The sequence below is a fragment of the Micromys minutus genome (genome assembly GCF_963924665.1).
Source record: "Micromys minutus genome assembly, chromosome: 1".
In the NCBI taxonomy this organism is placed as follows: Eukaryota; Metazoa; Chordata; class Mammalia; order Rodentia; family Muridae; genus Micromys; species Micromys minutus.
Window position 1 is genome coordinate 225,929,299 of NC_137969.1, and position 13,249 is coordinate 225,942,547.

Here is a 13,249-nt window from a genome sequence, read left to right on the forward strand (position 1 = left end):
TTGCAGAAGACAATTAATCTCTCTCCAAGGGACTACCTTCACCTCCCAACACAGATACATCATTAACCTTGAGTACAGGTTGGCAGGAGTAAATCCTTAACTGTAGTGAGTACCCTGGCGTTTGGCCATTTGGGAGAAAATCACAGCAAAGCAGGTGAGTCCTGCAAGATCCTGAGTGATGTTCTCTGCGGTGGGGGTTTCTGTCCATGCCCAGGTTCTCAGAGCCAGACCCTAGCCACACCCTGGAGGAGCGAGTGGCACACTGGTACTTCAGCCAGCTGGATAGCAACAGCAGCGATGACATTAACAAGCGGGAGATGAAACCATTCAAGCGCTATGTGAAGAAAAAAGCCAAGCCCAAGAAATGTGCCCGGCGCTTCACCGACTACTGCGACCTGAACAAGGATAAGGTCATCTCACTGCCTGAGCTGAAGGGCTGCCTGGGTGTCAGCAAAGAAGGTGAGTTCTACCCACTGTGTGCCTGCCAGATGCAGGGACAGGGACCAAGGGCTTACCTGAGCATCAAGATCTTAGACCCCCACGAATTCGCCAGCCATTTATGGGGAGTGGGTTGTGCTTCAGGGCTAGCTGTCTCTGTAGCCATGGGATTGATTGGTAAGGTTTCTATTCTTACAGTCTACTGAAAAGACACCATAGTTATTCATGTACTTTGTGATTAGAACTATCAGAATGTATTCGTCAGGGTAGGGAAGACTACAGTAAGTAGAGAATAGACTCATGCACACATAGCTCAGCTCAGCTGAAATTGCTTCTCTTTTGTCCATTGAGTTCCAGCATGGTTCCAGATTGTGGGCATACGCGTGTGTGTTGTATGTGTTGTGTGTATATAGGGATAGCACAAGGTTAGAGACTTCTCTACATAATACCTCAAGGAAGCAGGTACTGAGAATGACCTGATGCCTTCACCAACAGGCCTTTAAGGGCACCGTGTGGGTCTGATGCTGTCCTCTACCATCCTATAGAGTAAGCTTGGGTGTGTGAAGGAATTCTCTGGGATAGTCTTAGAAGTGGCCTGCATGTCATTTCTGATGGTTCATGATCTGGAACGCTGTCACTGAGCTACAGCAACTATAGGTGACAAGAGACAAGGTGAGGCTAGAGAACCCTTCACTCAAGTGGGAGTTTTATAAAGGTAGTGAAGAACCACTGGTTTGGGAACGCCATATTTGAAAGGAACTGTCAGGGTTCTGCTTGGAGACACTTGCAACTTAGAAGTTGCTGAGGCCCAACCCTGTCCCATTCCATGCCCCCTTTGTGCTGAGAATACCTGCCCATACAGCATCTAAAGCCAAGGGAAGGTACAGTGTGGTGACTGGGTCCACGGAACTCAGGGAGCCTCCCTCTGGAACTTTGCCAGGGGCCAGGTGTCTGCCACTTCCAGCCAGCACACAGGACCTGGAGGAAACATCCAGAGGAAGCTGTGGTCTGGGAGGCAGGATTTAAGAATCAGTGCTGATTTGGATGCCTTTCCCACCCAAATGCAGCCAGAAGCAGGCTGTAGATTCAAGTCATCTCAATAGTTTTTTTTTCCAGACTCCTGGGGTACATTCTGTTTCTTTCCCAATCTTCCTCCTTGACTTCAAAGGTGGCATTGAGGGTGTGGCTGGAGCACCTGTTTCTGCACATGTGATTGTGACATGGCTGCATGAATCTGTGCATGTATCTCTTTGGCATATCTCTGTGAGCATGTCTGCACAGGTACATGTCTGACAGTCTCTCTGTGTGTACGTGTATATCTATCTATGCCTGTTTTTAAAAATTTGTGTGTGTGTGTGTGTGTGTGTGTGTGTGTGTGTATGAGCACATCTCTCCATTTATGTTTGTGCACCAGGTGTGTGCCTCTTGCCTGCAGAGGCCAGAAGAGGGCCCCTTGGAACAGGAATTACAGACAGCTGTGAGCCACCATGTGGATGCTGGGAATTGAACCTGGGTTCTCTGCAACAGCAGCAAGTGATCTTAAATGCTGAGCCATCTCTTTAGACCTTTATGCCTGACTTAAAATATATCTGTGTATGCATGAGTATACATGTATGTACATGCTGTGTGTGTGTGTGTGTGTGTGTGTGTGTGTGTGTGTGTGTGTGTTGGGATGGGTGATGTAAAGCATAGAAGGAACAGGGGTTATGAGTTAGGGTTGGGGTTGTCTGTGCAGATGGGACTCTTCTTTCCACTGCATTCCTCTGTCCAGCAGAACACACTGACCCTGAAAGCCAAAGCTCTCTATTGTTTTACATTAGAAGAGTCTGGGTTAAGCAGAGGAGCAGTACTTTACACTCAGGAGACAGCAAAGTTACCAGTGCTTGGCTCATCAGTAGGACTTCAAAGTCTAGCTTCTGTGCCCTCCATGAAGACAACCCCAGAGTGAAGAAAAATGGCTCTTGTGAGCAGGCCCGCCTTATTTTCTGGGGAAGCCAAAGAGTGGCCAGAGAGGAGTCGTGGGCCTTGGGGTTCAGATGTAGCCTTGGGATTCTATGAGCAGAGATGGAACCTGCAGGGAGCTGTGTGGCTGATGTCCTGACAGGGATGCCCGTTTCCAGGCATTTGGTGCCAGCAGGAAAACGGAGAACTATGGAGAAATCTAAGGGAGAAGAGAGGACAACTGTCTAGACAGAAGTAGGGATGTAGGTACAACCAGAGACCCTGAAGTCAGATAGAGCTGACTGTTAAGTTCTGTTGGTTTTAGCCTTGTAATTTGACAAGGTACTGCATCTCTCTGGATTTCAATGTCCTTCTCAACCAAATGGGGGTAGTCGTTATCTACCTTGGGGAGTTGGTGGGAGAAGTTAACAGTTTAGAGCAGGCGATGGGTGGGGCAGAGTCCAGATGCACAGTGCTCACACAGAGAGGAATCTACCCACGAGATAGAGGTGCTGCCAGCAGCCTCAAGGTCTCCCTCTGCTCCTGGTGGCACAAAGCCACTTGGCTAGATGATAGCTAGGAGCCCAGGCACAGGTCATCTGGTATTATGTAGTGCCCTCTGGTGGCCTAAGAGGGACTTGCATGCAAGGCAGGGGGCCCAATGTGGGTGGGGAGAAGATGTAGGACTTGGGGGTGTAGTTTTGGGTAGAGGGACCAGACTTTTGGAGATACTAAAGGAGCACTCATTCTTTTGCCTTCCAGAACTCTTACTGGAGAGCTGAGTCCTCTGCCTAGCATGGAGAGGCCATGGGTCTGGAGCCCTGGGTCTCTGTAACTGGTCTTTTCCAAGTTATAAAGCAACTTTGTCAGGATTGTTGTAAAGTTTGCCAGGATCCTATAAAGCAAGCAACAGAGGACTAGAGGCTCGGTGTCTCCAGCTTTTCCTTTGCCTCAATCTTCCCCTTTCTCTCTGAGAGTCAAGAGCTTAGGATCTAACGGGTGACAGCCAGCACTGAGTTTGCTTTCTCTGGTGAATGCTGTGCCATCTTGGGTTTTTAGCCACATTAAATGGGGATAAGTTCACCCCTGTTATATAAGCCATCTGAGGTACAGGGCTGTGCTCCTGACTCTCCATTTTATTTTCTGGATCTTAGCTGATGCAGCAGGGCCAGGACTACCAGGACCTCCTGTTTCTATGTACAGATCCTCATGTTTACTACTGACTGCCACACCCACAGAATGGAGCAGAGTAAATGTAGACTCTGCCTTGGATCTGCTCCTCTTCCTGGATTTGTGACCTCACCTGCAAACTTAGATACATCAACATTTACCCTTATTTGTCTTTCTTGGGTCTTAAGGAGTGTTGGGAGATGCTGAGCTGTGGTATCATAGGATTCATAGGTAATCCTGATCTTCGTAGGAATGAACCTCCACCCCCTTCCCCAGGAACTCAGGGGATCCTTGGAGCTATCCTACCTGGGAGGCAGAGAGGCAGCATACATGTTGTCTTTATTCTATCTTCTGGTTCTGTCCAACGATGTTCAGGTGCATGGTTGGAGACACAAACCTGGCCTATGTTGCCATAAATATTAAATTAATGGGTTAACTTTACTGGCCCCCGTGGTCTCACTCTGTGGACATCGCTCTAGTGTGGAGCTGAGCTCACGGACTCTGAGCGCACAGACTCCGTCACTCTCCACAAGGTTCCCTTCCCGGGCGTTCACTTCACCCACCCTGTTTCTTCTGTCCTGGGTGGATAAGACCTCCCGGGCATGTTGTTCTCACACAATTCCCCTCAGTGTATTGTCTCACACACACACACACACACACACACACACACAAACACACACCCCAACTCTGTGGTGCACTTTATGTGTCCTGCCAGTACACCTTTTGAACTCAATTAAGTCGCCACATCAAATAACACACCAAAACACTCTGATTCAATTGGTAAAATATAATTTGCCCACCTAGATAAATCAAATGATCTTGTACAATTCCATCCCTTATAAAACATTCATAACAACCTTATTTATGAAGAGATGTACTGAGAGAAACATCAACGTCTGCCTTCATCTTCTCCAGCAATCTCCTCCTCCTCCACCCCTGCTTTTTGACCTTTCCCCACCTATCTCTCTTCTCTCTCCTGTCCAATCATGTATCACCTTAACATAAATCTACAGGCCTAGTTCCTAGTGTGCCACCCCCAACTTTGGGAGATCAGGTCTTAAAAGAGCACCAGGGCCTGTGCACAGGGGTGGGTATTATCAAACCAGGTCTTAGACCTTTTGTAGGTCATCCTGAGCCTTTGCCTCCAGATTTGGCACGTGAAGGGACTAAGGTTCCTTCCACCTCTGACATTACAGGACTCGGAGACCCAGAACCAATGAATAATCTAAAGCCCTTCTTAGCTAACAGCTAGTGGGATTCAAAGAGGTGTCTTGAGTGGGTTCCAATACCATGGTGGGAAAGGAAAGTGAAGAAAGCCTGTTTATTCTCTCTTCTATTGCTGCCTGTCCATATGAGTTCAAGCTCAGCCTGGACTACAGAGACAAAAACAGTGTCAACCACACAGCAGCGGCAGCAGCGATCAGCCATCGAGGCACCCCAGCCTGACTATAGACCGTTTAGAGGTGGACGGTGGGTTTACTAGGCAGAACTCGGCAATAGGTATCTCCAAAGCAGGAGGCTCAGACATGCCGCTTCCGGCTCCCTCCCATGCTTATCAGTTCTGAGGGCAGAGCAGGTAAAGGCTCAGATACAGAAGCTCTGCCAGCTGTCTGGTCAAGACCTCTCTCATGTCACATGTCCCTCTTTGTTGCAGGTGGTAGCCTTGGCAGCTTCCCTCAGGGAAAACGAGCAGGCACAAACCCATTCAGTAAGTTGCCTTCTTTCTGGACTTCCTTCTGCGGACTCCCTGACGAGACTGTGGTAGTATAGCAATAAGGCCTTAGATCAGGTCACTTAAAGACCCACACTCCATGTCTAGTGGAGATATGAGGAAGATGTCAGCACTGAGAAGGATCCTGTCACCCCTACCTGTCCCAGACACCTGCCATTTCCTCCGGGTTAGGCAGTACGATTAGGTCAGAGCTCACCAGAATGCATCCCATGCTTGTCTGGCAGAGCCAAGGTTTTTATAATTCCAACTGACTCGGGATGCTGGGAGCTCCCTCAGAGTAGCAAAGGATAGGTGGGTAAAACATGCACGTCTGAACATCTAGGTAACCTGTGCCCGACCTAGTCCGTGTCTGTCAGGCAAAGGCTGTCCTCGTGCAGACATTTGTGGCTGAGCATTCCATACAGCCTTAATGGCTCATATCACTTTGCTTTTGGCTCTCTCCTTCCCTCTCCCAGTCGGACGCCTCGTCTGAAGAGCAGAAGAGTCACAAACCAATGGAGAGGCCGAGGAGAGAGGACCGACCATCAGATACCTAACCTTCAGCGCTACCTGTGGCCCAGCCACAGCCCGTGTAACACAAGTGGTGCCCGCCATGTTTGCACTTTTAATAACTCTTACGTGTGTGTTTTGTTTCTGGTTCCATTTGTCAGCACCAGCTGTCTCATACCACCGTGGGAACAGGAAAGGGAAGAAAAGCTGTTTATTCTCTCTTTTATTGTTAAGTGTTTGGATCTGCTACTGACAACTTTTAGGTTATCGGGGGAGGGGTGGGACGGAGAAGAAAGAGATTAATATACTGTATATAAATATATATGTAAATTGTATAGATCTTTTGTACAGGCATTGACATCACTGTTTGTCCTTTCCCTTCCCTGATGGGAGCCCTGTGCTTGTGCTGTGGACACCATGTTTTCTTCTGGTCCATGCCATTAACTGTCAAAGTCTAGTCACTTGGCTTTTGGCTGGGTAGGAGGGGGTCCCAGCTGCTGTGATGGCCAGCATGGATTCCACCTCCCCGGTGGCCCACATGCCCTCGCTATTCAGATCCCTTGGTAGTCTACGGTAAATAACAAAGCAAATTATACTCGGTTGAATGTGGCTACTTTAAACATTTCTGCCCATGTTTAGCACCTCCCCTGTGTAGAGGTGGGAACCCAAGCATGTGAGAAAAAGGACACTCATGGTTTTCCTTCAGTGGGTATTTGGCATCTAAGGAGATGGTGAAGAGGACAGAAGACGTGGACCAGCCCTTCTGCAAACCCACAAGAGAGTCGGTCTCCACAAGTATGTCGCTCCCAACACTAGAGTCAGACTAGGTTTTACTTCCATGCTCTCCCCACATCTCTTGCCCTCATCCTCACTGATTGGGTCAGCCATCTTGTTGGCCAATACCAGAGTTACTCTTATTCTTTTGGCTTTTCTCATGGACTTCCAGAATTCTTGAATTCTAAGATTGACATGGCGTTCCTTACTTCTGCTTCCCCAGGAGGAAGAGGAACAATGACCCAGCTGTAGGGAAATCTAGGCTTTTGCACAGAGCGTCACCTGGATTGCATCAGGGTAGATAAGTAGCCTTTTCTGTCTAGGGGACATGCTGATTCAGAAGTCCTTCAGTCAGAGCATTAAGTGACATTTAGCAGCTCTTCCCATGGTCAGTCATGATGGCAGTGAGGGAGGCCAGGACTGGTGCTTTTGCTGACTTGCTCTCTGCAATCTGCCTTGCCTGGGATTCCATCTCAGTATCCTGGAAATGCATCTACCTTGGTAAACCCTGCTCTGTCTTAGGTCTGGAAGGCATTGGCCCCATAATGCTGCCTACATGTGGGAAACATAGCCTCCCCGGGGCTTGATTTGATAAAGTCTTAGCTCCAGAAGGTTCCTGCTGTTCTGGTAAAAGTCACATATGTTGTCCCACGGTGGCCAGTGAACCTGTCCTGACATAATAAGGTGGAAAGAACACCTTCTCTTGGAGCTTTGACCAGAAACACGGCAGCGGGAGCTGGATGGTCCTCACAACAGACTTCATCCCTGTTTCGTGGCCTGAAGGAAATTCGCACAGAGTAGCCACCTCTGTGCAGGAGTTTAGAATCTGACCAGGCACCTTCTCTCTCGCAGATGGGCACAGGCTGTGCTGTGTGGTTTTCCCGTGGGAAGGAGAGAGCAAGGAAAAGTATTTGTAGTTTGTTTAATAAAAAATAAAAATGGGCAAACCTTGGCAGTTGGTTTCTCTTTTTTGGGGGGTTCTTCTCTGAAGAAGAGGCCCCATTTCCGAGAAGGTTTCAGAGTTTTCTTGGTCTAAGTACTCATGCTCTGATCCAACAATTTATCTGGGTTGCTTTTAGTGAGACACCAGTGGTCTCTGGGAGTGTATACTTCCTAGAAAGATGCCCTGGGTCCTATTGACCCTTAACTGCTGGTGCATATACTATAACTCCCCCTCTAACTTTTGCCCCTGCAGAAGCCCCAAATGGAGCTGATAGAATAGTGTGTGTATGTGTGTGTGTGTGTGTGTGTGTGTGTGTGTGTGTGTGTGTGTGTAGATCACTTCCAAGCTTATTCTGTGTCTTCACTGGTGGGCATAGCTATGCAGGTACAAAGCTGACTCTGATCCAGCAGCGGGTTTGTACAGTTCACATTTTAGTTCTGCATGACATTTCGTGACACTGTGTGGCACCACTTCTGAGCTAGCAAACTCTGCAGAGCAGAGGACTTTGGGATGGAGGTTGGCAACATGCCTAGGGCCAGCATAGGATCAGGTACCCGAGTCTCCTGTGAGGGGGATGGTTTCCTTTCATCCTCTTTCTGCAAGGCTGTCCTTGGATAACCTTTGTTAATCACCCACACAAATTGCTTTTCCAGATTCTTTTTAAAAATTATTATGTATTTATTTTATGTACATGAGTACACGGTCGCTGTCTCCAGATACACCAGAAGAGGGCATCAGATCTCATTACAGATGGTTGTGAGCCACCATGCAGTTGCTGGGAATTGAACTCAGGACCTCTGGAAGAGCAGTCAGTACTCTTAACTTCTGAGCCATCTCTCCAGCCCCTCCAGAGTCTTCCGGCTGCAATTTGTCCTTTGTCCTCTATGGTACACAGAAAATAATTTTTATTTTCTGATTCTTCCTTCGCCTAACCTTCGCCCAGTCCTTGTCCACAAGTCTTCCCTGGAGAAGAATCCCAGCATTTGACTGGTCACAGTCTCTCATCCTCTCATACCCCATCCAGTTTCTCTCCAGTTTCAGAACTGGAGTTTCTGTTTTGAGGCAATGGGGATAGCTGATTCTCTGTACACTGATGTCAACCGTTGCCGGTCAGTGACCAGGCAGCGTTATTCCAGGTTATAGGTGTAGATTCAGGCCCATGACGAGGGGCAAAGTGATTGGTAGGCCTGGGGAAAGTAAACTAAGGAGTCCCCTTCAGATTTTCTGACCTCAGTCCCCGAGCACTGTTGATTCCCCATCTGCCTTCCGGGGAGGGGGGATGGGAACAGCATCTTCTGCATCCGGTACCGGTACCGTACTGTTTGGGATTGGGCTGTATCAGTGGGAGTTCATTGTCATTCCCAGCAGATAATGGTCTTACTTAAAGCTGCCATTTTGCAGAGGACCACCAGGCTTCAGAGCAGTATGAGGGTAGCACTTCCCAAGCTGGAAGCCCAGCCCTGGAGGAGTCAGAGTTCATTTGACCTCTGGCAGAGAGTATAGAGATGGGCAGGTGGGAGCTCACCTTTGGCAGCAGAGTGAACTCTCACTCCTACCCCCTGCTCCTCTGCTTTTTCCCAGACAGCTGCATCATGAGTCAAGGCAAAGGCACAGGATAGGCCCATTCTGCTTTTGCCTCACCTCAGGGCTCAGAGCCATGCACCACTATCACAAGGAAGGAACTTTGGGAACATATTCAGCAGGGAGGTCTAGAGGCTGTGAGGCTGGGCATTTTTCAAGACCAGTGTTGACAGAGGATGGGTCCCAGAGGTACCAGTGATATATAATATCTGCTTCCCAAGGGGGTGAGATACTAACAGCCCCCATCATCTTTGTAGAATGATAGATGAGTGGATGGATAGACAGGCAGACAGACAAGCAGGCACACAAAATTAAAACAACAGACAATGCAGAGAGGTAGCTAAGTCAGCTTTCTAGCCAGTTATCTCCAAAGCTTCTAACTGATCTGCACGATCATGGGTATGCCATTAATGAGGTTCAAATCTTTCTGTTCTTGATGAACAAGCAGGGGAATGAGAAGTTAGATCTTTCATGAAGAACCACCAAGACCTTCAACCCTTCACCACAGATCTGTATGTCCTCTGTAACTTTCATGGCTTGCTAAGAAAGCCCTAACTTCAGTGACATCCTGTCTACTACTTCCTATGCTGGATAAGCCAGCCAGTGGTCTCTTGTCAGATCCCTTCTGCTTGCTACCTCAACCTCTGACAGCCACCTTACAATGTGGTCTCAGCACTCTCTCTTGCTCTGTACCATTTTCTCCCTTAATAGGATAGATTCCATGAAAGCCCTTTAGCCTAGATCCTCTTAACAGGACTATTGATTCTAGTTAATGGTTGATGGTCTTGTATGTAATAAGCCAGTCCCATTCCCAAACTCAAGGCCATCCTTTAGTAAAGCTACACACTTGATAAAAGGGTGTGCTGTGCACTGGGGACCTGCCTGTCTACGAGGTTAGTGAACAGCTATCGGACTGCTGATAGGCTCAATCAGGAGAGACCAGGATGCGCTGCAATAACATATTCCCCTCACGACTTCGGTGACTAAAACACAAAGGGATAACCTAGACTTAGTGACACCTGGAACACTTCCTTGTACTGTCCTCATCAGAGATCCAGGTCAAGGAAGAACTCCTTCCCTCTTGATTGTGGAGGTAAAGAAAGAGAAATGTGGTAAATTGTACTCTGATGCAGACTCAGAACGAACTATATCATTCTCTTAGTTTGCTTCCTATTGCTTTAATAAAGGCCATCCTCAGAACCAGATTGGGGGTGGGGGAGAGGATTTATCTGGATCACATGTTCCAAATACATTATATACCACAGAGGGAATTGTGGGCAAAAGCTCAAGCAGGAGGAGAGACAAAACAATAGCGGAGCACTGCTCTTCCCCTGGTTTGTCAGCTACTTTGATATACAACCTAGTACCATCTTCCAACAAAGGTGGCACTGCCCACAGTGGCCTTCATTCTCCTACATTGATTGTTGATCAAGAAAACGCTCCCACGGGCTTGCCAGTCTTATGGAGGCAATCACTTAGTCACCATTCCTTCTGCCTAGATATGTTCTAGGTTTGTGACTTGTCATGTTGTTCATGCTCCGGTGACTAAAGGGAATCACATGGCCCTGCCCAACTACACAACAGGAAAGAAACGGAATCAGGAGTATTTCATAAAAACTCGGCTATTATGTTGGAGATGATCTTAGTGTGATTCTAAATGGGCAGGGCGTACATTGTCTAAGAATAAAGAGACTCGTTGATCTCATTTTGCACAATGCATTTTGTCCATGACTTCTGACAAATGTGGCATGTTCATGACAACTACCATTTCCCCGTCTCAGCAGAGTGGGAAGGTGAATGCCAATTTCTCTTTGGTGAGAAGTCAGCATTCCACCCAGAGGCTGTCTCTCAGGTTCTGTGAGAACCCTGCCACTCTCATGGAGAAGTTGGAGGGGACTTCAGGTTCAGGTAATGTTGGAGACTAGCTGGGTGAGAAATCCCAGTGCCCTGTGCTATGCATGTGCGACTCTTGTGTCTTCTGTGATCATTAGTTTGATCTATGCCCTATTGAATCATCTTCCATTAATGATAACCAGAGTTGTTTTCATGACATTCTGGTCTCTCCAATTCGATTACTTACAAGCTCAGTTCCAAAGTCAATCAATATACAACTTGCATCATTCTCCCTTCCCTCCCTGCCCTAGCACAGTGCTGTGGTCCACGACTGCCTCAAAACAGCGGAGCTAAGGTCTGGCTCCAGGTCACTCCTCTGCTTTATAATTATTCTTCATGATGGAGTCAGGAGGAGGGAAAGGGAGAGAAGCCATGAGGGTCACTCTGAGCAGTAGCCCTCTGGGTTTATTGTAGCCACCTCTCAGTTTAACGCTTGCTCACTTTCCCACTGTGCCAGATGCCCTGTGTTAGAGCTTATGTGGGGCACATGGCAGGTCCTGGAGTAGCCTTCCCCACCGTTGATTTGGTCAGTTCAGTTTGGGTGTGTCCTCTTCTATATCTTCCCATATGAATATACCATGTATTCTTGGTGCCCATGTCCACTTTGATCTGGGGCTTCTACTTCTGCTTTTCTTTTGTGACTGGAGCCAGACTCTCTTCTGTGGTTCTACTCGTTAGTGGGAACCTCACTCACTCAAGCCCCACCAGAAACTGGAAATGCAGGCTGATCTTCAACTGCTTCTTGTTTTAGTTCTTTATTCCCTCGCCCCTTCAGTGTGTAGATGAGGCTGACTATCAAGTCTGCTGCATGTGGTGGTGGTGGTGGTGGTAGTGGTAGAGGTGGTGATGGTAGAGGTGGTGATGGTAGAGGTGGTGATGGTAGAGGTGGTGGTGGTAGAGGTGGTGATGGTAGAGGTGGTGATGGTAGAGGTGGTGGTGGTAGAGGTGGTGGTGGTAGAGGTGGTGATGGTAGAGGTGGTGATGGTAGAGGTGGTGGTGGTAGAGGTGGTGATGGTAGAGGTGGTGATGGTAGAGGTGGTGGTGGTAGTGGTGGTGGTGTTGGTGGGAGGTGGTGGTGGTAGTGGAGGTGGTGATGGTGGTGAAAGTGATGGTGCCGGCTGAAACATGAGGTGCCAAGCTTGCAGTTGTGACTCGCTGGGTGCCCTGGTGCATTTAAAGAGTTTCTCTTGTAGCTCTGGAGAAGACAGATGGAAACCTAAAGGCAGCACAACTACAGTACTCAATATATAATACAATACCTTTGTGGGAGGACAGAAGCCAGGTTGTCAAAATTTCCCATGCAGAACTTTGTGCCTTACCCAACAATCTGTAGACTGAACTTGCACAAGAGCATCCCATCATCAAGTCAAAGAGATACAGAGAGAACAGCCTAATCCGATCAAGAATGCACCTGTAGGTTACACAGTTGACTGAAGATGCTCATGGTAATTGACTGTGCCTGTAGCTGTATTCCCTCAGACACTCTCTGAGCTCAATTCAAAATGCCTTCGCACAGTGTGCCAACCAGCACCATTCAGAACTAGGCAGTGTATGCTCTAGCACAGCTTAGTGATACCCTCTGTCCTGGCTAGTTTTATGTTAATTTGACACAAGCTAGAGTCATCTGAAAGGAGAAAATCTCAATTGAGAGAAAAATTGCCCCCATATGACCCAGCTGTAGGACATTTTCTTAATTAGTGATTCATGGGGGAGGGCCCAGTCCACTGTGGTGGACCTGGGCTTTATAAGAGCAGGCTGAGCAAGCTATGAGGAGCAAGCCAGGAAGTGGGATCTCTTTGTGGCCTCTGCATTAGTTCCTGCCTTTCTGTCTTATTTGTGTTTCTGGCCAATCACCCTTCAATGATAAATTCCAACATCTAAGCATATGCCCGTTGTGGATTGCCCTGGTACTGTTAGTATTTTGATGCTAATTGTGCTTTCTCAAGAGGGCCTGCCTGGATAGATCACACACTCAGGTGATTTCAGATGAACCTTTCCCCCGTTTTAAAGGGTAGATTCTGTGACTAAGCAGTGGAAGGAAAAGGTGAGGCTGGAGGCTTTAGAGAGAATAGAGAGGAAGGAAGAGGGAGAAAAGTACATGGAGGAGAGAGAGGATGACAGAGGAAGAAGAGGTAGAAGGAAGATGGATCAGAAGCATGTGGCCTGGAGGAGCTGCAAATAACAAGGGATTTCATAGCTGGGGAATAGAGCAGTGTGGTGGTAAATCTGCCCCATCCAGGTATATAGTTTTTAAACATTATAACTGAGTTGTGTGTTTTTTACACGGG

At 47.9% G+C, this 13,249-nt stretch overlaps 1 protein-coding gene across 3 annotated transcripts in view; it reads left to right on the forward strand.

The window, feature by feature from the left end:
• SMOC1 (SPARC related modular calcium binding 1) overlaps nt 1–7,474 on the forward strand; it is a 153,998-nt gene extending 146,524 nt beyond the window's left edge. For all 3 annotated transcript variants that reach the window (XM_080932371.1, XM_080932372.1, XM_080932373.1), the window contains exons 11-13: nt 215–459; nt 5,204–5,257; nt 5,737–7,474. In XM_080932371.1, the coding sequence (XP_080788497.1) occupies nt 215–459; nt 5,204–5,257; nt 5,737–5,753 (316 nt within the window). In that variant the 3' untranslated portion in view covers nt 5,754–7,474. The remainder of the gene's footprint in view (nt 1–214; nt 460–5,203; nt 5,258–5,736) is intronic.
• The last annotated feature ends 5,775 nt before the right edge of the window (nt 7,475–13,249 follow it).